The 26,827-nt window shown below is 68.8% G+C and overlaps 1 protein-coding gene across 3 annotated transcripts; it reads right to left on the reverse strand.

The window, feature by feature from the left end:
- LOC104569100 (inosine-5'-monophosphate dehydrogenase 1) lies at positions 1 to 26,365 on the reverse strand. 3 transcript variants are annotated; one of them, XM_088535088.1, is made up of 15 exons: positions 26,318 to 26,365; positions 25,000 to 25,098; positions 23,333 to 23,378; positions 23,115 to 23,216; positions 20,514 to 20,588; positions 20,229 to 20,435; positions 16,879 to 16,966; positions 16,510 to 16,709; positions 14,897 to 14,987; positions 13,936 to 14,031; positions 11,056 to 11,199; positions 9,433 to 9,577; positions 7,849 to 7,992; positions 6,407 to 6,490; positions 1 to 89 (listed from the first exon to the last, which is right to left on the reverse strand). In XM_088535088.1, exons 1-15 carry the CDS (start codon positions 26,335 to 26,337, stop codon positions 68 to 70), a joined length of 1,563 nt encoding a protein of 520 aa, XP_088391214.1. In that variant the 5' UTR covers positions 26,338 to 26,365; the 3' UTR covers positions 1 to 67. The 3 variants fall into 3 exon arrangements, with proteins under 3 accessions (XP_088391214.1, XP_088391215.1, XP_088391216.1); XM_088535089.1 differs by having other exon boundaries at positions 20,229 to 20,423; positions 23,330 to 23,378; XM_088535090.1 differs by having other exon boundaries at positions 23,330 to 23,378.
- Between the last annotated feature and the right edge of the window lie 462 nt (positions 26,366 to 26,827).

Consider the following 26,827-nt stretch of genomic DNA (forward strand, 5'->3'; position numbering starts at 1 on the left):
CTAACGGCGGCGGCGGGCGGGGGGCCCGGCGGGGGCCGGGCGGGGGGTCCCGGCGCGCGGCCCCTCCTCAGAACAGCCGCTTCTCGTAACTGCGGGGACAGCGGCGGGTCAGCCCGGTCCGGCCCGGTTCGGCCCGGTTCGGCCCGGTTCGGCCCGGTTCCGCCCGGTCCCGGCACCACGTCAGATCCTGGCGGGAAGGGCCCCCCCCGCGGCCGCCCCCCCGGCCGGTACTTACACGGCAGGAACGTAAAGCTACGGGCGGGCGGCGAGCGCAGCAGGAGGAGAGAAGGGGACACGGTCAAGGGGACGGCGGGACCCGGCCCGGCCCGGCCATCGGAACCGGAACCGGCACCGGAACCGGCACCGCCCTGCCCGGCCATCGGAACCGGCACCGGAACCGGCCCGGCCCGGCCATCGGAACCGGCACCGGAACCGGCACCGGCACCGCCCTGCCCGGGACACCGGAACCGGCACCGCCCTGCGAGCGGGGCATCGGAACCGGCACCGGCACCGCCCTGCCCGGCCATCGGAACCGGCACCGCCCTGCCCGGCCATCGGAACCGGCACCGGCACCGCCCTGCCCGGCCATCGGAACCGGCACCGCCCTGCCCGGGGCATCGGAACCGGCACCGGAACCGGCACCAGGCTGCGAGCGGGACACCGGCACCGGCACCGCCCTGCCCGGGACACCGGAACCGGCACCGGCACCGGCACCGCCCTGCCCGGGACACCGGAACCGGCATCGGAACCGGCACCGGCACCGCCCTGCCCGGCCATCGGAACCGGCACCGGAACCGGCACCGCCCTGGCCGGGCCGTCGGAACTGGCACCGGAACCGGCCTGCCCGGGCATCGGAACCGGCACCGGCACTGCCCTGCAAGCGGGACACCAGCACCGGCACCGGGCTGTGAGTGGGTCACCAGCACCGTGCTCTGAGCGGGTCACCAGCACCGGCACCAAGCTGTGAGCATCCACTGGCACCGGCACCGGGCTGTGACCAGGACACCGGCACCGGCACCGTGCTCCGAGCGGGCCACCCGCACCGCGCTCCAAGTGGGCCACCTGGCACCAGCACCACGCTCCAAATGGCACCAAGGTCCAAATGAGCCATGTGGCACCAGCGGCGCGCTCCGAGCGAGACACCCGGCACCGGCACCACGTTCCGAGCGGGCCACCCGGCACCGGCACCGTGTTCCAGTGAGCACCCAGCACCATGGTCCAAGAGAACCACCCGGCACCGGCACCGTGTCCAACCGGTCCACCTGGCACCATGGTCCAAGAGAGCCACCTGGCACCGGCACCGTGTTCCAGTGAGCACCCAGCACCACGGTCCAAGAGAACCACCCGGCACCGGCACCGTGTTCCAGTGAGCACCCAGCACCACGGTCCAAGAGAACCACCCGGCACCAGCACCGTGTCCAACCGGTCCACCCGGCACCGGGCTCTGACGGAGCTGGACCAGCACCCAAGGGGAACCCGCACCAGAACCGGACCCAGCGACACCGACACCAGGACGGTGCCGCAGCAGAGCCACCCGGCACCGCGCTCCGATCCAGACTGACACCGGCAGAACCGCGTGGCTCCCATTCCCGATCCCGCTGCGGAGCGGGACGGGCGCGGGATGCGCCCGGGATCGGGGCAGCCCCGGGGACGGGGGCTCGGCCACCTCGCGTCCCTCCGCGCTGGCCCCGGTGACGCTTTGCAGTGACACGAGCGGGTGGCCAGGGTGGCGGGGAGGCACCGGCCAAGGCACCAGGTGGCCCACGTGGCCGGTGGCCAGCGGCAGCCCAGGTGGCCACCGGCCTGAGCGGCATCCCGGGCAGGGCCAGCACCCCAGCTGGGCAAGGAGCCACCAGCACCCGGCCGGGTGACCAGCCAGCCGGGGAGTGAGCTAGCCAGCCGGCCAAACAGCCTCCAAACTAGCCAACCAGGGTCCCACCCGGCCAACCAGCCTCTAACCAGCGTCCCAGCCGGCCAACCAGGGTCCCAGTTGGCCAACCAGGGTCCCAGTTGGCCAACCAGAGCCCCAGGTGGCCAACCAGGGTCCCAGGTGGCCAACCAGGGTCCCAGTTGGCCAACCAGCCTCGCAGTTGGCCAACCAGGGTCCTATCCAGCCAACAGCATCCCAGCCAGCCAACTAGCCTCCCAGCCGGCCAACCAGCCTCTCAGCTGGCCAAACAACCTCCAAACCAGCCAACCAGCACCCCAGCCAGCCAACCAGGGTCCCAGCCAGCCAACCAGCACCGCAGGTGGCCAAGCATGGTCCCAGCCAGCCAACCGGTGCCCCAGCTGGCCAACCAGGGTCCCATCCAGCCAACCAGGGTCCTATCCAGCCAACCAGCCTCTCAGCTGGCCAATCAGGGCCCTAGCCAGCCAACAGCATCCCAGCCAGCCAACCAGCATCCCAGCCAGCCAACTGGCACCCTAGCTGGCCAACCAGGGTCCTATCCAGCCAACCAGCATCCCAGCTGGTCAACCAGCCCTCTGGGCAGCCAATCAGTCCCCCAGCTGGCCAGTCAGACCCCTGGTTGGCCAAATCAGCATCCCATCTGGCCAACCAGGGTCCTATCCAGCCAACCAGCCTCTCAGCCGGCCAACCAGGGTCCCAGCTGGCCAACCGGGGTCCTATTCAGCCAACCAGGGTCTTATCCAGCCAACCAGCATCCCAGCTGGTCAACCAGGGTCCTATCCAGCCAACCAGGGTCCTATCCAGCCAATCAGCCTCTCAGCTGGCCAACCAGGGTCCCAACTGGCCAACCAGGGTCCCAGCTGGCCAACCGGGGTCCTATCCAGCCAACCAGGGTCCTATCCAGCCAGCCAGGGTCCCAGCTGGGCAACCAGGGTCCCATCCAGCCAACCAGGGTCCTATCCAGCCAATCAGCCTCTCAGCTGGCCAACCAGGGTCCCAACTGGCCAACCAGGGTCCCAGCTGGCCAACCGGGGTCCTATCCAGCCAACCAGGGTCCTATCCAGCCAATCAGCCTCTCAGCTGGCCAACCAGGGTCCCAACTGGCCAACCAGGGTCCCAGCTGGCCAACCGGGGTCCTATCCAGCCAACCAGGGTCCTATCCAGCCAATCAGCCTCTCAGCTGGCCAACCAGGGTCCCAACTGGCCAACCAGGGTCCCAGCTGGCCAACCGGGGTCCTATCCAGCCAACCAGGGTCCTATCCAGCCAATCAGCCTCTCAGCTGGCCAACCAGGGTCCCAACTGGCCAAGCAGGGTCCCAACTGGCCAACCAGCATCCCAGCTGGCCAACCGGGGTCCTATCCAGCCAACCAGGGTCCTATCCAGCCAACCGGGGTCCTATCCAGCCAATCAGCCTCTCAGCTGGCCAACCAGGGTCCCAGCTGGCCAACCAGGCTCCCAGGTGGCCAACCGGGGTCCTATCCAGCCAACCAGCCCCTGGCCGGGGTGGCCACCCAGGCAACCATCTCTGAGAGCAGCTGAGCCCGCAGCCCACCCACGCAGCCGAGCAGCCAATCAGCTTCGCTGCTTGCGGGAGAAGCCCCGCCCCCTCTGCGCAAAGCCCCGCCCCCCGCAGCAGCCCCGCCCCCCCGGCCCAGGCAACCGTGTCCCCCCCCACATCTGCCCCGGGCCCCCCAGCCCCGCAGCCCCCATGCGCTGCCCCCAGCCACCATCACCCCCCAGCGCCCAGCACGGGGCAATGGGGCACCCGGGTACCCCCTGCACGGGGGCAATGGGGCACGCGGACCCTCCTGCACGGGGCAATGGGGCACCTGGACCCCCCCTGCACGGGGCAATGGGGCACTCGGACCCCCCTGCACGGGGGCAATGGGACACCCGGACCCCCTGCACGGGGGCAATGGGGCACGCGGACCCCCCTGCACGGGGCAATGGGGCACCTGGACACCCTGCACGGGGGCAATGGGGCACCTGGACCCCCCTGCACGGGGCAATGGGGCACGCGGACCCTCCTGCACGGGGGCAATGGGGCACCCGGGTACCCCCCTGCATGGGGGCAATGGGGCACCTGGACCCCCCTGCATGGGGGCAATGGGGCACCCGGACCCCCCTGCACGGGGGCAATGGGGCATGCGGGTCCCCGAGTCCCCCGGCATGGGGGCAATGGGGCACCTAGACCCTCCCGCACAAGGGCAATGGGGCACCCGGGTCCCCCTGGCACCAGGGCTATGGGGCACATGTGTCCCCATGTCCCCCAGCATTGGGGCAATGGGGCCCTTGGGTCCCCTCTGCACTGGGGTAACGGGGCACCCGGGTCCCCCTGGCACCAGGGCAATGGGGCATCCGGGTCCCCGTGTCCCCCAGCGCTAGGACAATGGGACACCTGGGTCCCCCTGGTACCAGGACAATGCAACACCTGGGTCCCCGTGTCCCCCTGCACCGGAGCAATGGGACACCCGGGTCCCCCTGGCACCAGGGCAATGGGGCATCCGGGTCCCCATGTCCACCAGCACTGGGACAATGGGGCACCCGTGTCCCCCTGGCACCAGGGCAATGGGGCATCCGGGTCCCTGTGTCCCCCTGGCACCAGGGCAATGGGGCATCCGGGTCCCCGTGTCCCCCTGGTACCAGGGCAATGGGGCACCTGGGTCCCTGTGTCCCCCTGGTACCAGGGCAATGGGGCACCTGGGTCCCCGTGTCCCCCAGCGCTAGGACAATGGGACACCTGGGTCCCCCGGTACCAGGACAATGCAGCACCTGGGTCCCCGTGTCCCCCTGCACCGGAGCAATGGGGCCCCTGTGTCCCCTCTGCAGTGGGGCAATGGGACACCCGGGTCCCACTGGCACCAGGGCAATGGGGCACCCGGGTCCCCATGTCCCCCAGCACTGGGACAATGGGGCACCCGGGTCCCTGTGTCCCCTTGGCACCAGGACAATGGGACACCCGGGTCCCCCTGGCACCAGGACAATGGGGCGCCCCCCAGCAGGGGGGCAACCAGCTGCCCTCACACCCCTCCTGGGATGGCTGGAGCCCCCCACTACTGTCTTGGGGCACCCGGCTCCGCTTTGCAGGGGGGCACCCAGATGCCCCCCACTGCCCCCAGCGCGGGGGTAACGGGGGGCCATGGCCGGGGGGGGCAGTGAACCAGATCTGACGTGGTGCCCGCTGCAGCCGGGATGTCCCTGACATGTCCCCGTCCCCATCCCGCCGCTGGGGACATCCCTGATATGTCCCTGTCCCCCATCCCCATCCCGCCGCTGGGGACGTCCCTGACATGTCCCTGTGTCCCCCTGCCGCTGGGGACGTCCCTGATGTGTCCTCATGTCCCCTCCCTGCTGCTGGGGACATCCCTGACATGTCCCCATGTCCCCACTGCCACTGGGGACATCCCTGCCGTGTCCCTGTGTCCCCTCCCTGCCGCTGGGGACATCCCTGATGTGTCCCCATGTCCCCACTGCCGCTGGGGACATCCCTGCCGTGTCCCTGTGTCCCCTCCCTGCCGCTGGGGACATCCCTGCCGTGTCCCCGTGTCCCCCCCGCCGCTGGGGACGTCCCTGCCATGTCCCCGTCCCCATCCCGCCGCTGGGGACGTCCCTGCCGTGTCCCCGTGTCCCCCCCTACCGCTGGGGACATCCCTGCCATGCCCCTGTCCCCGCCTTGCCCTGGGGACGTCCCTGCCGTGTCCCTGTGTCCCCCCTGCCGCTGGGGACGTCCCTGCCGTGTCCCCGTCCCCCCCCTGCCACTGGGGGCGTCCCTGCCGTGTCCCCGTGTCCCCCCTGCCGCTGGGGACATCCCTGACATGTCCCCATGTCCCCCCTGCTGCTGGGGATGTCCCTGACGTGTCCCTGTCCCCCCCCCCCGCTACTGGGGACATCCCTGCCATGTCCCCGTCCCCATCCCGCCGCTGGGGACGTCCCTGATGTGTCCCTGTCCGCCACTGGGGACGTCCCTGATATGTCCCCATGTCCCCCCCGCTGCTGGGGACGTCCCTGATGTGTCCCCATCCCCATCCCACCGCTGGGGACGTCCCTGATGTGTCCCTGTCCGCCACTGGGGACGTCCCTGATGTGTCCCCATGTCCCCCCTGCCACTGGGGACATCCCTGCCGTGTCCCTGTGTCCCCTCCCTGCCGCTGGGGACATCCCTGACGTGTCCCCGTGTCCCCCCCCGCCGCTGGGGACGTCCCTGCCGTGTCCCTGTGTCCCTCTTGCCCTGGGGACATCCCTGCCGTGTCCCTGTCCCCCCCTTGCCCTGGGGACGTCCCTGCCGTGTCCCCATGTCCCCCCCGCTGCTGGGGACGTCCCTGATGTGTCCCCATCCCCATCCCACCGCTGGGGACGTCCCTGCCGTGTCCCCATGTCCCCTCCCTGCTGCTGGGGACGTCCCCGCCGTGTCCCCGTCCCCCCCCTTGCCCTGGGGACGTCCCCGCCGTGTCCCCGTCCCCCCGGACACGGCCGCCCCCGGCCCGGGCGCCACTTACGAGTGCAGCCCGTGGACCCCCCCCTCGATCTGCGCCGACATGGTCCTCTTCTCGAACTTGAGCTCCCCCGAGTACATCATGGAGCTGGGGGACACGGGGGGACGTTGGCCATGGGGACGGGCCGGGGGGGACATGGGGACACGCGTTGGCCATGGGGACAGACCGGGGGGGACACGGGGACACGGTGGCCATGGGGACGGGCCGGGGGGGACATGGGGACATATTGGCCATGGGGACAGGACGGGGGGGACATGGGGACACGCGTTGGCCATGGGGACGGGCCGGGGGGGACATGGGGACACGTTGGCCATGGGGATGAGCCGGGGGGGGACATGGGGACATGTTGGCCATGGGGACAGGCTGGGGGGGACACGGGGACACGCATTGGCGATGGGGACGGGCCGGGAGGGACATGGGGGGACACGCTGGCCATGGGGACAGGCCAGGGGGTACACGGGGACATGTTGGCCATGGGGACGGGCCGGGGGGGACACGGGGACACGCGTTGGCCATAGGGACAGGCAGGGGGGAGACATGGGGACATGTTGGCCATGGGGACGGGCCAGGGGGGACATGGGGACACGTTGGCCATGGGGACAGGCCGGGGGGGATATGGGGACACACGTTGGCCATGGGGACAGGCCAGGGGGGACAGGGGGACACGTTGGCCATGGGGACGGGCCAGGGGAACATGGGCACATGCGTTGGCCATAGGGACAGGCCGGGGGGGGACACGGGGACACGCGTTGGCCATAGGGACGAGCCAGGAGGGACATGGGGACACGTTGGTGATGGGGACGGGCCGGGGGGGACACGGGGACACGCATTGGCCATGGGGACGGGCTGGGGGGGACATGGGGACATGTTGGCCATGGGGACAGGCCAGGGGGACATGGGGACACGCGTTGGCCATGGGGACAGGATGGGGGGACATGGGGGGACGCGTTGGCCATAGGGACAGGCCAGGGGGACATGGGGACGTGTGTTGGTGATGGGGACAGGCTGGGGGGGACACGGGGACACGCGTTGGCCATAGGGACAGGCAGGGGGGAGACATGAGGACATGTTGGCCATAGGGACGGGCCAGGGGGGACATGGGGACACGTTGGCCATGGGGACAGGCTGAGGGGGATACGGGGACACGCATTGGCCATGGGAACGGGCCGGGAGGGACATGGGGGGACACGCTGGCCATGGGGACAGGCCAGGGGGACATGGGGACACGCGTTGGCCATGGGGACGGGCCGGGGGGTACACGGGGACATGTTGGCCATGGGGACGGGCCGGGGGGGACACGGGGACACGCATTGGCCATAGGGACAGGCAGGGGGGGACATGGGGACATGTGTTGGCCATGGGGACAAGCCAGGGGGGACATGGGGACATGGGGACACGTTGTCCATGGGGCCAGCCCGGGGTCCCCCCAAGGCCACCCCGCTCACCGCAGCACGGACAGGCTCCTGGCGCCGATGTCCTGGCAGCCGTGCTGGATCCCGGCGATGAGATAGGGCACGAACTTCTGGATGGAGCCCTTGTCCTGCAGGGAGCCCGAGACGCCCTGCGCCACCTTCACCTTGTCCCCCTCGCTGCGGGGACGGGGACAGTGGGCGCGGGGTCCCGGGTGTCCCCCGCGTCCCCAGCCGTCCCCGCAGGGTCCTGGGTGTCCCCCGCGTCCCCGGCCGTCCCCGCGGGGTCCCGGGTGTCCCCCGCATCCCCGGCCGTCCCCGCGGGTCCCCGGGTGTCCCCCGCGTCCCCGGCCGTCCCCACGGGTCCCCAGGTGTCCCCCGCGTCCCCGGCCGTCCCCGCGGGGTCCCCAGCGTCCTCCGTGTCCCCGGCCGTCCCCGCGGGGTCCCCGGCATCCCCCGTGTCCCCGGCCATCCCCGCAGGGTCCTGGGTGTCCCCCGCGTCCCCGGCCGTCCCCGCGGGTCCCCGGGTGTCCCCCGTGTCCCCAGCCGTCCCTGCAGTGTCCCCCGCGTCCCCGGCCGTCCCCACGGGCTCCCCGGCGTCCCCCGTGTCCCCAGCCGTCCCCGCAGGCTCCCCAGGTGTCCCCCGTGTCCCCGGCCGTCCCTGCGGGGTCTCCGGGTGTCCCCCGCGTCCCCGGCCGTCCCCACGGGGTCCCCGGGTGTCCCCCGTGTCCCCGGCCGTCCCCGCGGGGTCCCCGGCATCCCCCGCATCCCTGGCTGTCCCCACGGGCTCCCTTGTGTCCCCCGTGTCCCTGGCCGTCCCCGTGGCGTCCCTGGTGTCCCCTGCGTCCCCCGCCGTCCCCACGGGGTCCCCGGCGTCCCCCGTGTCCCCGGCCGTCCCCACGGGTCCCCGGGCGTCCCCCGTGTCCCTGGCCGTCCCCGCAGTGTCCCCCGCGTCCCCGGCCGTCCCCGCGGGGTCCCCGGCGTCCCCCGTGTCCCTGGCCATCCCCGCGGGTCTCCGGGTGTCCCCCGCGTCCCCGGCCGTCCCTGCAGCGTCCCCCACGTCCCTGGCCGTCCCCGCAGGGTCCTGGGTGTCCCCCGCGTCCCCGGCCGTCCCCACGGGCTCCCTGGCGTCCCCTGCGTCCCCGGCCGTCCCCGCGGGTCCCCGGTGTCCCCCACGTCCCCGGCCGTCCCCATGGGGTCCTTGGGTGTCCCCCGTGTCCCCGGCTGTCCCCACGGGCTCCCCGGCGTCCCCCGCGTCCCCGGCCGTCCCCGCAGGTCCCCAGGCGTCCCCCGTGTCCCCGGCCGTCCCCGCGGGGTCCCCGGCATCCCCCGCGTCCCCGGCCGTCCCCGCGGGTCCCCGGGTGTCCCCCGTGTCCCCAGCTGTCCCTGCAGTGTCCCCCGCGTCCCCGGCCGTCCCCACGGGCTCCCCGGCGTCCCCCGTGTCCCCAGCCGTCCCCACGGGTCCCCGGGTGTCCCCCGTGTCCCCGGCCATCCCCACGGGGTCCCCGGCGTCCCCTGCGTCCCTGGCCGTCCCCACGGGGTCTCCAGGTGTCCCCCCCGTCCCCGGCCGTCCCCGCGGGTCCCCGGGTGTCCCCCGCGTCCCCAGCCGTCCCCGCGCACCTGAAGTAGCGTTTCTGGCTGCCGCCGCCCTTGTCCATGGCGTCCGGCGAGCCCATGCCGCGGTACTTCTTGAGCCGCACGCCGTCCGAGAAGAAGAACTCGCCCGGCGCCTCCGTGGTGGCGGCCAGCAGGGAGCCCATCATCACTGCGGGGACACGGGAGCGCGGGGTGACACGGGTGTCACCATCATGGATGGACCCCATGTGTGTCACTGTCACGGCCCCATCATCACTGCGGGGACACTGCGAGCGGGGGGTGACACGGGTGTCACCATCATGGATGGACCTCATGTGTGTCACCGTCACGGCCCCATCATCACTGCGGGGACACCACGAGCGGGGGGTGACACGGGTGTCACCACCAGGGGGGGACCCTGCGCGTGTCACCATCACGGATGGACCCCACACGTGTCACCACCGCAGCCCCATCATCACTGCGGGGACACCACGAGCGACAGGTCACACGTGTGCCACCACCACGAGCGGGGGGTGACACGGGTGTCACCACCACGGGGGGACCCACGCGTGTCACCGCCACGGGAGGACCCCATGTGTGTCACCGTCACGGCCCCATCATCACTGCGGGGGACATGGGGAGCGACAGGTCCCCTACATGTGTCACCATCACAGATGGACCCCACGTGTGTCACCGTCACGGCCCCATCATCACTGTGGGGACACAGGGAGCGCCATGTGTCACCACCGCGGGGGGACCCCACGCATTGTCACCACTGCGGCCCCATCATCACTGCGGGGACACCATGAGCAACGGGTCACACGTGTGTCACCACCGGGGGGGGACCTCATGTGTGTCACTGCCACAGCCCCATCATCACTGCGGGGACACGGGGAGCAACGGGTCCCCCATGTGCCACCGTCGCGAACGGACCCCACGCGTTGTCACCGTCCCGGCCCCATCATCACTGCGGGGACACCACGAGCGACAGGTCACACGTGTGCCACCGCCGCGGGGGGACCCCATGTGTGTCACCGTCACGGCCCCATCATCACTGCGGGGACACGGGGAGCGTGGGGTCCTGCATGTGCCACCGTCACGGGGGGACCCTGCGCGTGTCACCGCCACGGATGGACCCCACGCGTGTCACCATCATGGATGGACCCCACGTGTCACCCCGCGGCCCCATCATCACTGCAGGGACACAGGGAGCGCCGGGTCCCGCATGTGTCACCGCCGCAGGGGGACCCCGCGCGTGTCACCGCCACGGGGGGACCCTGCACGTTGTCACCACCGCGGGGGGACCCCACGTGTTGTCACCACCACGGCCCCATCATCACTGCGGGGACATGGGGAGCGATGGGTCCCCCACGTGCCACCGCCGCAGATGGACCCCACACGTGTCACCGTCACGGATGGACCCCGCGCGTTGTCACCGCCACGGCCGCATCATCACTGCGGGGACATGGGGAGAGCTGGGTCCCCCATGTGCCACCGCCGCGGGGGGACCCCGCGCGTTGTCACCGTCACGGCCCCATCATCACTGCGGGGGACACGGGTCCCCCACGTGTCACCGCTGCGGGGGGACCCCACGCGTTGTCACCACCATGGACGGACCCCGCGCGTTGTCACCGCCGCGGACGGACCCACGCGTGTCCCCGCGCTCACCCGTGGACGCCCCCAGCGCCAGCGCCTTCACCACGTGGCCCACGGTCTGGATGCCGCCGTCGGCGATGACGGGGACGCCGAAGCGGCGCGCGTACTCGGCCACCTTGTAGACCGCCGTGCCCTGGGGCCGCCCGCAGGCCATCACTGCGGGGACAGCGGGGACAGCGGCGGTGACGAGGGGACCGCGCGGGGACCGGCGCGTGGGGCTGCGAGGGCCCGCGGGGCGCAACGAGCAGGGGCTGCAAAAAGCACGAGCGCTGGGATTTGGGGCTGCAAATCCTAACCGGGTGCAAGCAGCAGCACTGCAGCCAGCATGAGCATTGCAGTTTGGGGTTGCAAATCCTAACCGGGTGCAAGCAGCAGGGACTGCAGCCAGCACGAGCACCGGGATTTGCACCCTCATTGAGTGCAAGCAGCAGGGACTGCAAAAAGCACGAGCGCTGCAGGCAGCGCGAGCACTGCAGTTTGGGGTTGCAAAGCCCCATGGGGTGCAAGCAGCAACGCTGCAACCAGCACGAGCACTGGGGTTTGGGGTTGCAAATCCTAACTGGGTGCAAGCAGCAGGGACTGCAGCCAACACGGGTACCAGTGTTTGGGGTTGCAAAGCCCCATGGGGTGCAAGCAGCAGCACTGCAGCCAGCAGGAGCACTGGGGTTTGGGGTTGCAAACACTCACTGGGTGCAAGAAGCAGGGACTGCAGCCAGCACGAGCACCAGTGTTTGGGGTTGCAAATCCTAACCAGGTGCAAGCAGCAGGGATTGCAGCCAGCACAAGCACTGGGGTTTGGGGTTGCAAAGCCCCATGGGGTGCAAGAAGCAGCACTGCAGCCAGCATGGGCACTGGGGCCTGGGGCTGCAAAGCCCCATCCGGTGCAAGCAGCAGGGACTGCAAAAAGCACGAGCGCTGCAGTTTGGGGTTGCAAAGCCCCATGGGGTGCAAGCAGCAACGCTGCAGCCAGCACGAGCACTGGGGTTTGGGGTTGCAAATCCTAACTGGGTGCAAGCAGCAGCACTGCAGTCAGCACGAACACCACAGTTTGGGGTTGCAAAGCCCCATGGGGTGCAAGAAGCAGGGACTGCAAAAACTATGAGCACTGCAGTTTGGGGTTGCAAATCCTAACCAGGTACAAGCAGCAGGGACTGCAAAAAGCACGAGCACCGGGATTTGCACCCTCACTGGGTGCAAGAAGCAGGGACTGCAGCCAGCATGAGCACTGGGATTTGGGGTTGCAAATCCTCACTGGGTATGAGCAGCAGCACTGCATTCAGCACGAGCACTGCAGTTTGGGGTTGCAAATCCTAACCGGGTGCAAGCAGCAGGGATTGCAGCCAGCACGAGCACCAGGATTTGGGGTTGCAAAGCCCCATGGGGTGCAAGCAGCAGGGACTAGAGCCAGCATGGGCACTGCAGTTTGGGGTTGCAAATCCTAACCGGGCGCAAGCAGCAGGGACTGCAAAAAGCACGAGCACCGGGATTTGCACCCTCACTGGGTGCGAGAAGCAGGGACTGCACTCAGCACGAGCATTGCAGTTTGGGGTTGCAAACCCTCACCGGGTGCAAGCAGCAGCACTGCAGTCAGCGCAAGCATTGCAGTTTGGGGTTGCAAACGCTCATTGGGTGCAAGAAGCAGGGACTGCAGCCAGCATGAACACCGGGATTTGGGGTTGCAAACCCTCACTGGGTGCAAGCAGCAACACTGCAGTCAGCGCGAGCACTGCAGTTTGGGGTTGCAAATCCTAACCGGGTGCAAGCAGCAGCACTGCAGTCAGCATGAGCACTGCAGTTTGGGGTTGCAAAGCCCCATTGGGTGCAAGCAGCAGCACTGCAGCCAACACGGGTACCAGTGTTTGGGGTTGCAAACCCTCACCGGGTGCAAGCAGCAGGGACTGCAGCCAGCGCGAGCACTGCAGTTTGGAGTTGCAAACCCTCGCTGGGTGCAAGCAGTAACACTGCAGCCAACATGCGCACTGCAGTTTGGGGTTGCAAAAGCCCCATGGGGTGCAAGAAGCAGGGACTGCAAAAAGCACGAGCACTGCAGGCAGCACGAGCACTGCAGGCAGCACGAGCACTGCGGTTTGGGGCTGCAAACCTGGACCAGGCACCAGGGCACTGCATCCAGTGTGGGCAAATGTGGGCACCGGGGCTCAGGTTTGCAACCCTGCACCAGGCACGGGCACCATGGCCCTGCAGCCAGCACGGGTACCGGGGTTTGGGGTTGCAACCCCGCATGGGGCACGGGTGCTGCAGCCAGAATGCATTTGGGGTTGCAGCCCTGCACCATGCACGGGTGCTGCAGCCAGCACGCGTTCGGGGTTGCAACCCTGCATGGGGCACTGCAGCCAGCACGCGTTCGGGGTTGCAGCCCTGCACCATGCATGGGTGCTGCAGCCAGCACGCGTTTGGGGTTGCAGCCCTGCACCATGCATGGGTGCTGCAGCCAGCACGCGTTCGGGGTTGCAGCCCTGCATGGGGCACTGCAGCCAGCACGCGTTCGGCGTTGCAGCCCTGCACCATGCACGGGTGCTGCAGCCAGCACGCGTTCGGCGTTGCAGCCCTGCACCATGCACAGGCGCCGCAGCCAGCACGCGTTCAGCGTTGCAACCCTGCATGGGGCATGGGCACCGCAGCCAGCGTGCGTTTGGGGTTGCAACCCTGCATGGGGCACTGCAGCCAGCACACGTTCGGGGTTGCAGCACCATGCACGGGCGCTGCATCCAGCACACGTTCGGGGTTGCAGCACCATGCACGGGTGCTGCAGCCAGCACGCGTTCGGCATTGCAACCCTGCATGGGGCACGGGTGCCGCAGCCAGCACGCGTTCGGGGTTGCAGCACCATGCACAGGTGCCGCAGCCGCCCCGGTCCCCGCATGCGGCGCCCACCTTCCTGCGTGATGCAGATGGAGCCGCAGCCCATGCCCACGCGCAGCGCGTCCACGCCGGCGTCGATCAGGTTCTTGGCCTGCGCCGCTGTCACCACTGCCCCCCGCGGGGCGAAGCCACCGTCACGCGCCCCCCGGCGCCCGCGGGACCCCCGGCCCCATTGCTGGGGGGCTGCAGCATCGGGCCCCCAACCCCTGCAGGAGGCTCCGTGCCCCACGGCATCCCCAATGTCTGCCCCATGGCACCGCAATCCCCTGCCCCACAGCAGCACCCCCAATATCTGCCCCATGGAACCCGAACCCCCTGCCCCACAGCACCCCCAATGTCTGCCCCATAGAACCCCAATCCCCTGCCCCACAGCACCCCCAATATCTGCCCCATGGCGCCCCAATCCCCCGATCCCACAGCACCCCCAATATCTGCCCCATGGCACCCCAATCCCCTGCCCCACAGCATCCCCAATGTCTGCCCCACGGCATCCCAGGTCCTGCCCCATAGAACCCCAATCCCCTGCCCCATGGCATCCCCAATATCTGCCCCACAGCATCCCCAATATCTGCCCCATGGCGCCCCAATCCCCCGGTCCCACAGCACCCCCAATATCTGCCCCACAGCATGCCCAATCCCCTGCCCCATGGCATCCCCAGTGTCTGCCCCATGGCACCGCAATCCCCTGCCCCACAGCATCCCAGTCCCCCTTCCAGCCCCACAGCAGCCCCAAACCCAGCCCCACAGCCCCCCAATGCCCTGCCCCACAGCACCCCAATGCGCTGCCCCACAGCAGCTCCCAAAGCCAGCCCCACGGCACCCCAACATCCTGCCCCATGGCACCCCAATCCCCCACTCTATAGCATCCCCAATGTCTGCCCCATGGAACCCCAATCCCCTGCCCCACAGCCCCCCAGCGCCCAGCCCCACAGCCCAACGCGCTGCCCCACAGCCCCCGCCCCCCAGCACTCACCATTGCCCCCGATCACCTGCAGCTCGGGGTACTTCTCCTTGACGTAGTGGATCATCCCGATCTGATAGACCGAGTTCCCCTGCGACGAGTCCTGGCGACGCCGGGACCGGCGACGGCGTCAGCGCCGCGGCCGCCCCAGCCGTCCCGTCACCCACCGGCACCACCGCGTCCGTCCTGTCCGTCCCGTCCATCCCGTCCATCCCCATCACCCACCAGCACCACCGCGTCCATCCCGTCCATCCCCGTCCATCCCGTCCATCCCCATCACCCACCAGCACCACCGCGTCCGTCCCGTCCGTCCCGGCCGTCCCGTCACCCACCAGCACCACCACATCCGTCCTGTCCGTCCCGTCCATCCCGTCCATCCCCATCACCCACCAGCACCACCACATCCGTCCTGTCCGTCCCGTCCATCCCCGGTACCCACCAGCACCACCACGTCCATCCCGTCCATCCCGTCCATCCCGGCACCCACCAGCACCACCGCGTCCGTCCCGTCCATCCCCAGCACCACCACGTCCACCCCATCCATCCCGTCCGCCCCGTCCATCCCCGGCACCCACCAGCACCACCACGTCCGTCCCATCCATCCCCACCGTTCCCAGCACCCACCAGCACCACCACGTCCGTCCCGTCCATCCCTGTCCATCCCGTCCATCCCCATCACCCACCAGCACCACCGCGTCCGTCCCGTCCATCCCCACCGTCCCCAGCACCCACCAGCACCACCGCGTCCATCCCGTCCATCCCGTCCATCCCCGGCACCCACCAGCACCACCGCGTCCGTCCCGTCCATCCCCGTCCGTCCCCGTCCGTCCCGACACCCACCAGCACCACCACGTCCACCCCATCCGTCCCCATCGCCCCCAGCACCACCATGTCCGTCCCCATCCCCCCCGTCTGTCCCCGGCATCCACCAGCACCACCGTGTCCATCCCATCCGTCCCTGTCCGCCCCATCCATCCCATCACCCACCAGCACCACCACGTCCATCCCAGCACCCGCCAACACCACCACGTCCGTCCCCATCCGTCCCCGTCCATCCCGGTACCCACCAGCACCACCACGTCCACCCCATCCATCCCATCACCCACCAGCACCACCATGTCCACCCCGTCCGCCCCATCCGTCCCATCACCCACCAGCACCACCGTGTCCGCCCCGTCCGTCCCCGTCCGTCCCTGTCCGTCCCGTCCGTCCCTGCACCCACCAGCACCACCACGTCCATCCCCACCATCCCCATCACCCACCAGCACCACCGTGTCCGTCCCGTCCATCCCATCACCCACCAGCACCACCACGTCCATCCCCACCATCCCCATCACCCACCAGCACCACCGCGTCCGTCCCGTCCATCCCCAGCACCCACCAGCACCACCACGTCCATCCCGTCCATCCCGGTACCCACCAGCACCACCGCGTCCGTCCCGTCCATCCCATCACCCACCAGCACCACCGCGTCCGTCCCGTCCATCCCATCACCCACCAGCACCACCACGTCCATCCCGGCACCCACCAGCACCACCGTGTCCATCCCGTCCGCCCCATCCATCCCCGTCCATCCCAGTACCCATGAGCACAACCACGTCCATCCCGTCCATCCCGGCACCCACCAGCACCACGACGTCGGCGCCCGCCTGCGCCAGCAGCTCCAGCCGGTACTTGTCGTCGTCACGGGTGCCCACGGCGGCCCCGCACAGCAGCTGCTTGCGCGCGTCCTTGGAGGCCAGCGGGTAGTCGCGGTTCTTCTTGAGGTCGGTGCGCGCGATGATGGCCACCAGCTCGTCGCTCCCGTTCACGATGGGCAGCTTCCCTGCGCGGCACCGCCGGGATGCGTCCCGGACATCCCGCTGGGATCCCGCCGGGATGCTCCCATCGGGATGCTCCCATCGGGATGCTCCAACCGGGATGCTCCCACTGGGATGCTCCCACTGGGATGCTCCAACCGGGATGCAGCCCGGAGCGTGCACGGTATCCGGTACCTTTCTTGCTGCGCTGCAGGATCTCGTTGGCCTCCTTGAGGGTGACGCCGGCGGGGGCCACCACGAGGTCGTTGCGTTTGGTCATCACCTGGGCCGTGGGGAGGAGCAGGGGGGATGCGGTGATGGCGGCGGCTCCGACGGCGCGGAACGTCCTGCGTCCACCCATCGCAGCCCATCCCAACTCATCCCAACCTATCCCAGCCCATCCCAACCCACCCCAGCCCATCCTGCACCCACCTCCATCCCAGCCCATCCCAACCCTCCATCCTAACCCTCCATCCCAACCCATCCCAACCCTCCATCCCAACCCATCCTGCTCCAGCCTCCATCCCAGACCATCCCAACCGTCCATACAAACCCATCGCAACCCTCCATTCCAACCCATCCCAGCTCATCCTGCACCCACCTCCATTCCAACCCATCCCAACCCTCCATTCCAGCCCATTCCAACCCATCCCAGCCCATCCTGGACCCACCTCCATCCCAACCCGTCTTCCAAACCCATCCCACACCCCCCTCCATCCCAATCCTCCATCCCAACCCAGCCCAAACCCACCTCCATCCCAACCCCCCATCTCAACCCATCTCTCATCCACCTCATCCAAACCCTCCATCCCAGCCCATCCCGCTCCCACCTCCATCCCAGCCCATCCCAATCCTCCATCCCAGCCCATCCCAACCGTCCATCCCAACCCATCCCAACCTTCCATCCAAACCCATCCTGCACTCACCTCCATCCCAACCCTCTATCCCAGCCCATCCTGCACCCACCTCCATTCCGACCCATCCCAACCCTCCATTCCAACACATCCCAACCATCCCAACCCTTCTTCCAAACTCATCCCACACCCACCTCCATCCCAACCCTCCATCTCAACCCATCTCTCATCCACCTCATCCCAACCCTTCATTCCAGCCCCTCATCCACTTCCATCCCAACCCTCCATCCAAACTCATCCCTCATCCACCTCACACCAACCCCATCCCTCGCCCACCACCCTCTGCCTCATCCCATCCCATTCCTGACCCACCTCCATCCCGCTTCCCCACCCCAATCCATCCCGCTCCTCACCCCCATCCACCCCATCCCATCCCTGTTCTCCATCCTGCTCCTCACCCCCTTTCGCCCCATCCCATCCCTGTTCTCCACGCCATCCTTGACCCGCATCTCGTCCCATCCCAACTCTGCTCTTCACCCCACCCTGACCCTCACCCCATCCCACCTCCATGCCCTCCCACTCTTATCCTCCATCCCGCCCCATCCCACCCTTCGCATCCCTGTGTCCCACCCCATCTCCATCTCCCGCCTCATCCCGCCCCATCCTGCATCCTTATGTCCCACCCCATCTCCATCTCCTACCCCATCCCACCTCATCCCGCCCCATCCCGCATTCTCATGTCCCATCCCATCTCCATCTCCTATCCTACCTCATCCGACCCCATCCCACCCTTTGCATCCTCGTGTCCTACCCCAGCCCCATCTCCTACCCCATCCCGCCCCATCCCGCCCCATTCCGCATCCTCGCGTCCCACCCCATCTCCATCTCCCGCCACATCCTGCCCCATCCCATCCTTCGCATCCTTGTGTCCCACCCCATCTCCATGTCCTGCCCCATCCTGCCCCATCCCACCCCATCCCGCCCCATCCCACCCTTCGCATCCTCGCATCCCACCCCATCTCCATCCCCTACTCCATCCCACCCCATCCCGTACTTCACGCATCCTCGTGTCCCACCCCATCTCCATCTCCAACCCCATCCCGCCCTTCACATCCTCGTGTCCCACCCCATCCCCATCTCCTACCCCATCCTGCCCCATCCCACCTCATTCTGCCCCATCCCGCCCTTCGCATCCTTGTGTCCCATCTCCATCTCCTACCCCATCCTGCCCTTTGCATCCTCGTGTCCCACCCCATCCCCATCTCCTACCCCATCCTGCCCCATCCCACCTCATCCTGCCCCATCCCGCATCCTCGCGTCCCACCCCATCTCCATCCTGCTCCATCCCACCTCATCCAACTCCATCCTGCCCCATCCTGCATCCTTATGTCCCACCCCATCTCCATCTCCTACCCTATCCCACCTCATCCCGCCCCATCCCGCATTCTCATGTCCCATCCCATCTCCATCTCCTATCCTACCTCATCCGACCCCATCCCACCCTTTGCATCCTCGTGTCCTACCCCAGCCCCATCTCCTACCCCATCCCGTCCCACCCCGCATCCTCGCGTCCCGCCCCATCTCCATCTCCCGCCACATCCTGCCCCATCCCATCCTTCGCATCCTTGTGTCCCACCCCATCTCCATGTCCTGCCCCATCCTGCCCCATCCCACCTCATCCCGCCCCATCCCACCCTTCGCATCCTCGCGTCCCACCCCATCTCCATCCCCTGCCCCATCCCACCTCATCCTGCCCCATCCCGCCCTTCACATCCTCGTGTCCCATCTCCATCTCCTACCCCATCCTGCCCTTTGCATCCTCGTGTCCCACCCCATCCCCATCTCCTACCCCATCCTGCCCCATCCCGCATCCTCGTGTCCCACCCCATCCCCATCTCCTACCCCATCCTGCCCCATCCCGCATCCTCGTGTCCCACCCCATCTCCGTCTCCTACCCCATCCCACCTCATCCCGCCCCATCCCGCATCCTCGCGTCCCACCCCATCTCCATCCCCTGCCCCATCCCAGCTCATCCTGCCCCATCCCGCCCTTCGCATCCTTGTGTCCCATCTCCATCTCCTACCCCATCCTGCCCCATCCCGCATCCTCGTGTCCCACCCCATCTCCGTCTCCTACCCCATCCCACCTCATCCCGCCCCATCCCACCCTTCGCATCCTCGCGTCCCACCCCATCTCCATCTCCTACCCCATCCGACCTCATCCCGCCCCATCCCGCATCCTCGTGTCCCATCCCATCTCCATCCCCTGCCCCATCCCACCTCATCCTGCCCCATCCTGCCCTTCGCATCCTTGTGTCCCATCTCCATCTCCTACCCCATCCTGCCCTTTGCATCCTCGTGTCCCACCGCACCTCCATCTCCTACCCCATCCCACCCCATCCCGTCCTTCACGCGTCCTCGTGTCCCACCCCATCTCCATCTCCATCTCCAACCCCATCCCGCCCTTCGCATCCTCGTGTCCCACCCCATCCCCATCTCCTACCCCATCCTGCCCCATCCCACCTCATCCTGCCCCATCCCGCATCCTTGCGTCCCACCCCATCTCCATCCTGCCCCATCCCACCTCATCCAACTCCATCCTGCCCCATCCTGCATCCTCGTGTCCCACCCCATCTCCATCTCCTACCCCATCCCGCCCCATCCCGCCGCATCCCGCGGCTCCGCGCGGCACCTCTCCCAGGTGGGTCGCGTAGTCCTTCTCGGTGAGGAAGTCGATGTCGCGGGAGGTGACGATGCCCTCCAGCTTGCTGCCCATCCTGCCGCTCTGCGTCACGGGGATGCCCGAGAAGCCGTGCCGCAGCTTGGCCTCGAAGACGTCGCCCACCGTGTGCGTGGGGCTCATCACCACCGGGTCCGTGATGAAGCCCTGCTCGAACCTCTGCGCGGGGACGGGAATTGGGGGCCGTGGGGCGGCCGTGGGGCCGCCGTGGGGCGGGCGGGGGGCGCCCCGACCTACCTTCACCTTGCGCACCTCGTTGGCCTGGAACTCGGGGGTGCAGTTGTGGTGGATGATGCCGATGCCGCCCATGAGCTGGGGGGACGCGGGGGGATCAGAGGGGACCGCGACGCTCAGCCTGATCCCGTGGGGATGGGGACCCTGATCCCACACCCAATCCCATGGGGATGGGCACCCTGATCCCACACCCAATCCCATGGGGATGGGCACCTTGACCCCATGGGAATGGGCACCCTGATCCCAACTCCCATGGGGATGGGCACCTTGACCCCATGGGGATGGGCACCCTGATCCCAACTCCCATGGGGATGGGCACCTTGACCCCCATGGAGATGGGCATCCCAACCCCACACCCAACCCCATGGGGATGGGCACCCCGACCTCATGGGAATGGGCACCCTGATCCCAACTCCCATGGGGATGGGCACCCTGATCCCACACCCAACCCCATGGAGATGGGCACCCCGACCCCATGGGAATGGGCACCCTGATCCCAACTCCCATGGGGATGGGCACCTTGACCCCATGGGAATGGGCACCCTGATCCCAACTCCCATGGGGATGGGCATCCCAACCCCACACCTGGACCCCATGGGGATGGGCACCCTGATCCCAACTCCCATGGGGATGGGCACCTTGACCCCCATGGAGATGGGCATCCCAACCCCACACCCAACCCCATGGGGATGGGCACCCCGACCCCATGGGAATGGGCACCCTGATCCCAACTCCCATGGGGATGGGCACCTTGACCCCCATGGGGATGGGCACCCTGATCCCACACCCAACCCCATGGGGATGGGCACCCCGACCTCATGGGGATGGGCACCCTGATCCCAAATACCAACCCCATGGAGATGGGCACCCTGACCCCACGCCCAACTCCATGGGGATGGGCACCCCGACCTCATGGGGATGGGCACCCTGATCCCAGCTCCCATGGAGATGAGCACCTTGACCCCATGGGAATGGGCACCCTGATCCCAACTCCCATGGGGATGGGCACCTTGACCCCCATGGAGATGGGCATCCCAACCCCACACCCAACCCCATGGGGATGGGCACCCCGACCTCATGGGAATGGGCACCCTGATCCCAACTCCCATGGGGATGGGCACCCTGATCCCACACCCAACCCCATGGAGATGGGCACCCCGACCCCATGGGAATGGGCACCCTGATCCCAACTCCCATGGGGATGGGCACCTTGACCCCCATGGAGATGGGCATCCCAACCCCACACCCAACCCCATGGGGATGGGCACCCCGACCTCATGGGAATGGGCACCCTGATCCCAACTCCCATGGGGATGGGCACCTTGACCCCCATGGGGATGGGCATCCCAACCCCACACCCAACCCCATGGGGATGGGCACCCCAACCTCATGGGGATGGGCACCCTGATCCCAAATACCAACCCCATGGAGATGGGCACCCTGACCCCACGCCCAACTCCATGGGGATGGGCACCCCGACCTCATGGGGATGGGTACCCTGACCCCAACTCCCATGGAGATGAGCACCTTGACCCCCATGGAGATGGGCATCCCAACCCCACACCCAACCCCATGGGGATGGGCACCCTGACCTCATGGGAATGGGCACCCTGATCCCAACCCCATGGAGATGGGCACCCTGACCCCATGGGAATGGGCACCCTGATCCCAACTCCCATGGAGATGGGCACCCTGATCCCACAACTGATTGGGATGGGCACCCTGATCCCAAATACCAACCCCATGGGGATGGGCATCCCAACCCCATACCCAACTCCATGGGGATAGGCACCCTGACCCCACAATCGATTGGGATGGGCACCCTGACCCCAACTCCCATGGGGATGGGCACCCCGACCCCAACTACCAACCCCATGGAGATGGGCATCCCAACCCCACACCCAATGCTCATGGGGATGGGCACCCCAACCTCATGGGGATGGGTACCCTGATCCCAACTCCCATGGGGATGGGCACCTTGACCCCATGGAGATGGGCACCCTGATCCCAAGTCCCATGGGGATGGGCACCCCGACCCCATATCCCAACCCCACGGGGATGGGCATCCCAACCCTACACCCAATCCCATGAGGATGGGCACCCCGATCCCACATCCCAACCCCACGGGGATGGGCATCCCAACCCTACACCCAATCCCATGGGGATGGGCACCCTGACCCCATATCCCAACCCCACGGGGATGGGCATCCCAACCCTACACCCAATCCCATGGGGATGGGCACCCTGATCCCACATCCCCACCCCATGGGGATGGGTACCCCAACCCTACACCCAATCCCATGGGGATGGGCACCCCAACCCTACATCCCAACCCCACGGGGATGGGCACCCCGATCCCACCTTCCCACCCCATGGAGATGGGCACCCCCACTCCAACCTCATGGTGATGGGCACCCCGACCCCACACCCCATGGTGACGGGCACCCCAACCACGTCCCCAGTCCTGCACGGGGACGGGCACCCTGACCCTACAACCGCTCACCCCGACCCCCGCGAGCGGAGCCGCCCCCTGCGCCCCACGGGGCACCCCCCGCACCCACGTGTCCCCCCTGGGCCGGTGTCCCCTCCCGGGGCCGCGCTCACCGCCATGGCGATGGCCATGTCCGACTCGGTCACCGTGTCCATGGGGGACGAGATGAGGGGCGTCTTGAGGGTGATCTTGCGGGTCAGGGCCGACGTCAGGTCCTGGGGGGACACGGGGGGAAGAGACCCGGTCCCCAAAAGGGTCCCCAAAAGGGTCCCCGGGCACCCACGGCCCCTGCGTGGGGACAGGGACAGGGACGGGGACAGGGACTCACCACCTCGTCGGCCGTGAAGTCGATGAAGCCGGGGAGGATGAGGAAGTCACTGCACGGGGGACACGGGAGAGGGTCAGCGGTGGCCTGGGGACACCGGCCACGTCCCCGCAGCCACCCATGTGTCCCCACCGCGCCACATTGGTGCCCTGAGGACACCCGTGTCCAGGACACCCCGACCCCGTGTCCAGGACATGGTGTGGGGTGGGCACACCATGGTGGCCACGTGGGGATGGTGGCACCAGGGACACCAGCAGCCCCAGTGTGACAAGGGGACACTGTGCCGGTCCCATGGGGTCACATCCCAACCCCAGCAGCCGTGGCGCAAGATGGGGACATTGCATCAGCGCCATGGGGACAGTGGCACTGGGGACAACCCAAACAGGTCACAGTGCAGGATGGGGACACCTGTGTTGGTGCCTTGAGGATGGTGGCACCTGTGGCACCCCAACCCCGCAGCCATGGGATGGGATGGGGACACCCTGAGCAGGGCACAGCGCAGCATGGGGACACTGTGTCCATCCCTTGGGGACAGTGGCACCCAGGACACCCTGCACAGGGCACCGTGTGACATGGGGACACCGCATCCATCCCTTGGGGACGGTGGCTCCCGGGTGGCAGCCCATTCTGGTCGCCATGGGGTGGGTGTCCTGCTGGCCACAGGAGGGGGACACGGGGAAGCCAGGAGGACGCAGGGACCCCGGGGACATGGGGACGCTGGGGACTCAGGGACATGGGGACACGGGGACGCTGGGGACGTGGGGATGCGAGGATGCTGGGGACATGGGGCTGAGGGGACATGTGGACATGGGGACAGGGGGACACGGGGGGACACGGGGACATGGGGACTCTGGGGACATGGGGACGCGAGGATGCTGGGGACATGGGGCTGAGGGGACACACGGACATGGGGACACGGGGACATGGGGACGCGAGGATGCTGGGGACATGGGGCTGAGGGGACATGCGGACATGGGGACACGGGGACATGGGGACACAGGGACATGGGGGGACACGGGGAGACATGCGGACATGGGGACTCGGTGACATGGGGACATGGGGACACGGGGACACACGGGGACTCTGGGGACATGGGGACGTGAGGATGCTGGGGACATGGGGCTGAGGGGACACACGGACATGGGGACACGCGGACATGGGGACACGGGGACATGGGGGGACACGCGGACACGCGGACATGGGGACACGGTGACATGGGGACATGGGGACACGGGGGGACACGGGGACTCTGGGGACATGGGGACGCGAGGATGCTGGGGACATGGGGCTGAGGGGACATGCGGACATGGGGACACGGGGACATGGGGGGGACTCGGTGACATGGGGACATGGGGACTCTGGGGACATGGGGACACGAGGATGCTGGGGACATGGGGCTGAGGGGACACACGGACATGGGGACACGGCGACATGGGGACACGGGGGGACACGGGGACTCTGGGGACATGGGGACGCGAGGATGCTGGGGACATGGGGCTGAGGGGACATGCGGACATGGGGACATGAGGGGACACGGGGACATGGGGGGACATGGGGATGCGAGGATGCTGGGGACATGGGGCTGAGGGGACACGGGGACATGGGGACTCGGTGACATGGGGACACGGGGACATGCGGACACGGTGACACGGTGACATGGGGACACGCCGTACTTGTAGGTGAGGCCGTCGGCGGTGGCGAAGAGCTGCTGCGCCGTGAGCCCGTCCTCGGGGACGTAGCCGGTGCCACCGCTGATCAGGTAGTCGGCCATGCTGGGGGGGGGGGACACGGGCACGGGGGGGGGGGGGGGAAGGGGGCGGGGTTGGGGTGTGCGAGGCCCCGCCCTCCGAGAGGCCCCGCCCCCGGCGAGGCCCCGCCCCCCGGGACCCTCCTGCAGCCCTCGCTGCTGCCCCCCCCCCCCCGAACAGCGACTCCCCCGAGCCCCCCCATTGCTGCCCCCCCCCCCCAGTAGCCCCCGTAACCTCCCGGTAGCCTCCGGGCAACCAGAGCCCCCCCCCCCCACGCTGCTTCCCCCCCCCCATTCCCAATAACTTCCCGGTAACTCCCTGCGGCCCCGGAGCCCCCCCGGGACCCCCCCACTGCGGCCCCCCGCCCCCAGGACCCCCCCGGGGACCCCCCAGCAAGTCCCCGCGGTGCCACCCGGCGCCCCCCTCTCTCCGTGTCCCGATTCCCCCGCGGGCCGCCCAGGAACCTCCCCGGAATTCCCAGCGCCGCTTCCCAAGGCCTGGAGCCCCCCCCGGCAACGCCCCCCCCCCGAGTCGCTGCTTCCCGGTGCCCCCCCCCGTCCCCGTTCCCAGTAATTCCCAGTCTCTGCCTCCCGGTGCCCCCCCACATTCCCAGTAACTCCCGGTCGCTGCTCCCAGTGCCCCCCCGTCCCCCGTAATTCCCAGTCTCTGCCTCCCGGTGCCCTCCCCGTTCCCGGTACCTCCCGGTCGCTGCTTCCCGGTGTCCCCCCCCATTTCCCAGTAGCTCCCGGTCGCTGCTTCCCAGTGCCCCCCCCCCCATTCCCAGTAACTCCCCCGGTAATTCCCACTCTCTGCCTCCCGGTGTCCCCCCCATTTCCCAGTAGCTCCCGGTCGCTGCCTCCCGGTGCCCCCCCGTCCCCGGTAATTCCCAGTCTCTGCTTCCCGGTGCCCCCCCCGTTCCCGGTAATTCCCAGTCTCTGCTTCCCGGTGCCCCCCCCGTTCCCGGTACCTCCCGGTCGCTGCTTCCCGGTGCGCCCCCCCCGCCCCGGTACCTCCCGGTCGCTGCCTCCCACTGCCCCCCCGTCCCCGGTAATTCCCAGTCTCTGCCTCCCGGTGTCCCCCCCCCCCATTTCGCAGTAACTCCCGGCCGCTGCTCCCCGGTGCCCCCCCCGTCTCCCAGTCTCTGCCTCCCGGTGCCCCCCCGTCCCCGGTAATTCCCAGTCTCTGCTTCCCGGTGCCCCCCCCATCTCCCGGTCGCTGCTTCCCGGTGCCCCCCCCGCGGTACCTGGGCTCCCCCTCGCCCATGGCGCCGCGCGGGGCTCGCCCGGGCCAGCGCGGGCCGCGCTGCGGAGCCCGGGGCGGAGCGGGACCGGGGCCGGGCCGGGCCGGGCCGGGCCGGGCGCGCTGCGGAGCGGAGCCCGGAGCGGGGCCGGGGCCGCGCGCGGAGCGGAGCCCCGGGCCGGAGCGGTACCGAGCGCGGAACCGGGTGCGGAGCCCGGTGCGGTGCCGCAGGGCGCCGCGGCCGCTGTGGGCCGGGGCCGGGGGCGGCGGCGCGGGGCGGAACGGGGCGGAACGGGGCGGAACGGGGCGGAACGGGGCGGCCCACGGCGGCCGCGGGCAGCGGAGCCGCCCCTGCGCCACCCCGGCCGCAGCGCCCGGCGGCACCGGCACCCGCTGCACCCGCTGCACCCGCTGCACCGACACCCGCACTGCACCCGCTGCACCTGCTGCACCCCACTGCACGGCACCCCTGCTGCGCCCTGCAGCACTGCGGTACCCACCATGGTACCCGCTG

Source organism: Tinamus guttatus, unplaced genomic scaffold, assembly GCF_059628265.1.
Source record: "Tinamus guttatus ecotype Peru unplaced genomic scaffold, ASM5962826v1 Tinamus_guttatus_pri_ptg000613l, whole genome shotgun sequence".
Lineage (NCBI taxonomy): Eukaryota > Metazoa > Chordata > Aves > Tinamiformes > Tinamidae > Tinamus > Tinamus guttatus.

Bases quoted from the DNA above. Each gene is read 5' to 3' on its own strand.
- LOC104569100 (XM_088535090.1), bottom strand. From the start codon at position 26,337: ATGGGCGAGGGGGAGCCCAG. The intron at 23,379-24,999 runs GTACGGCGTGTC...TCCCCCGTGCAG, and splicing joins GCCGACGGCCTCACCTACAA to TGACTTCCTCATCCTCCCCG. The intron at 16,967-20,228 runs GTGCCGCGCGGA...CCCACGGCCCAG, and splicing joins ACGCGACCCACCTGGGAGAG to GTGATGACCAAACGCAACGA.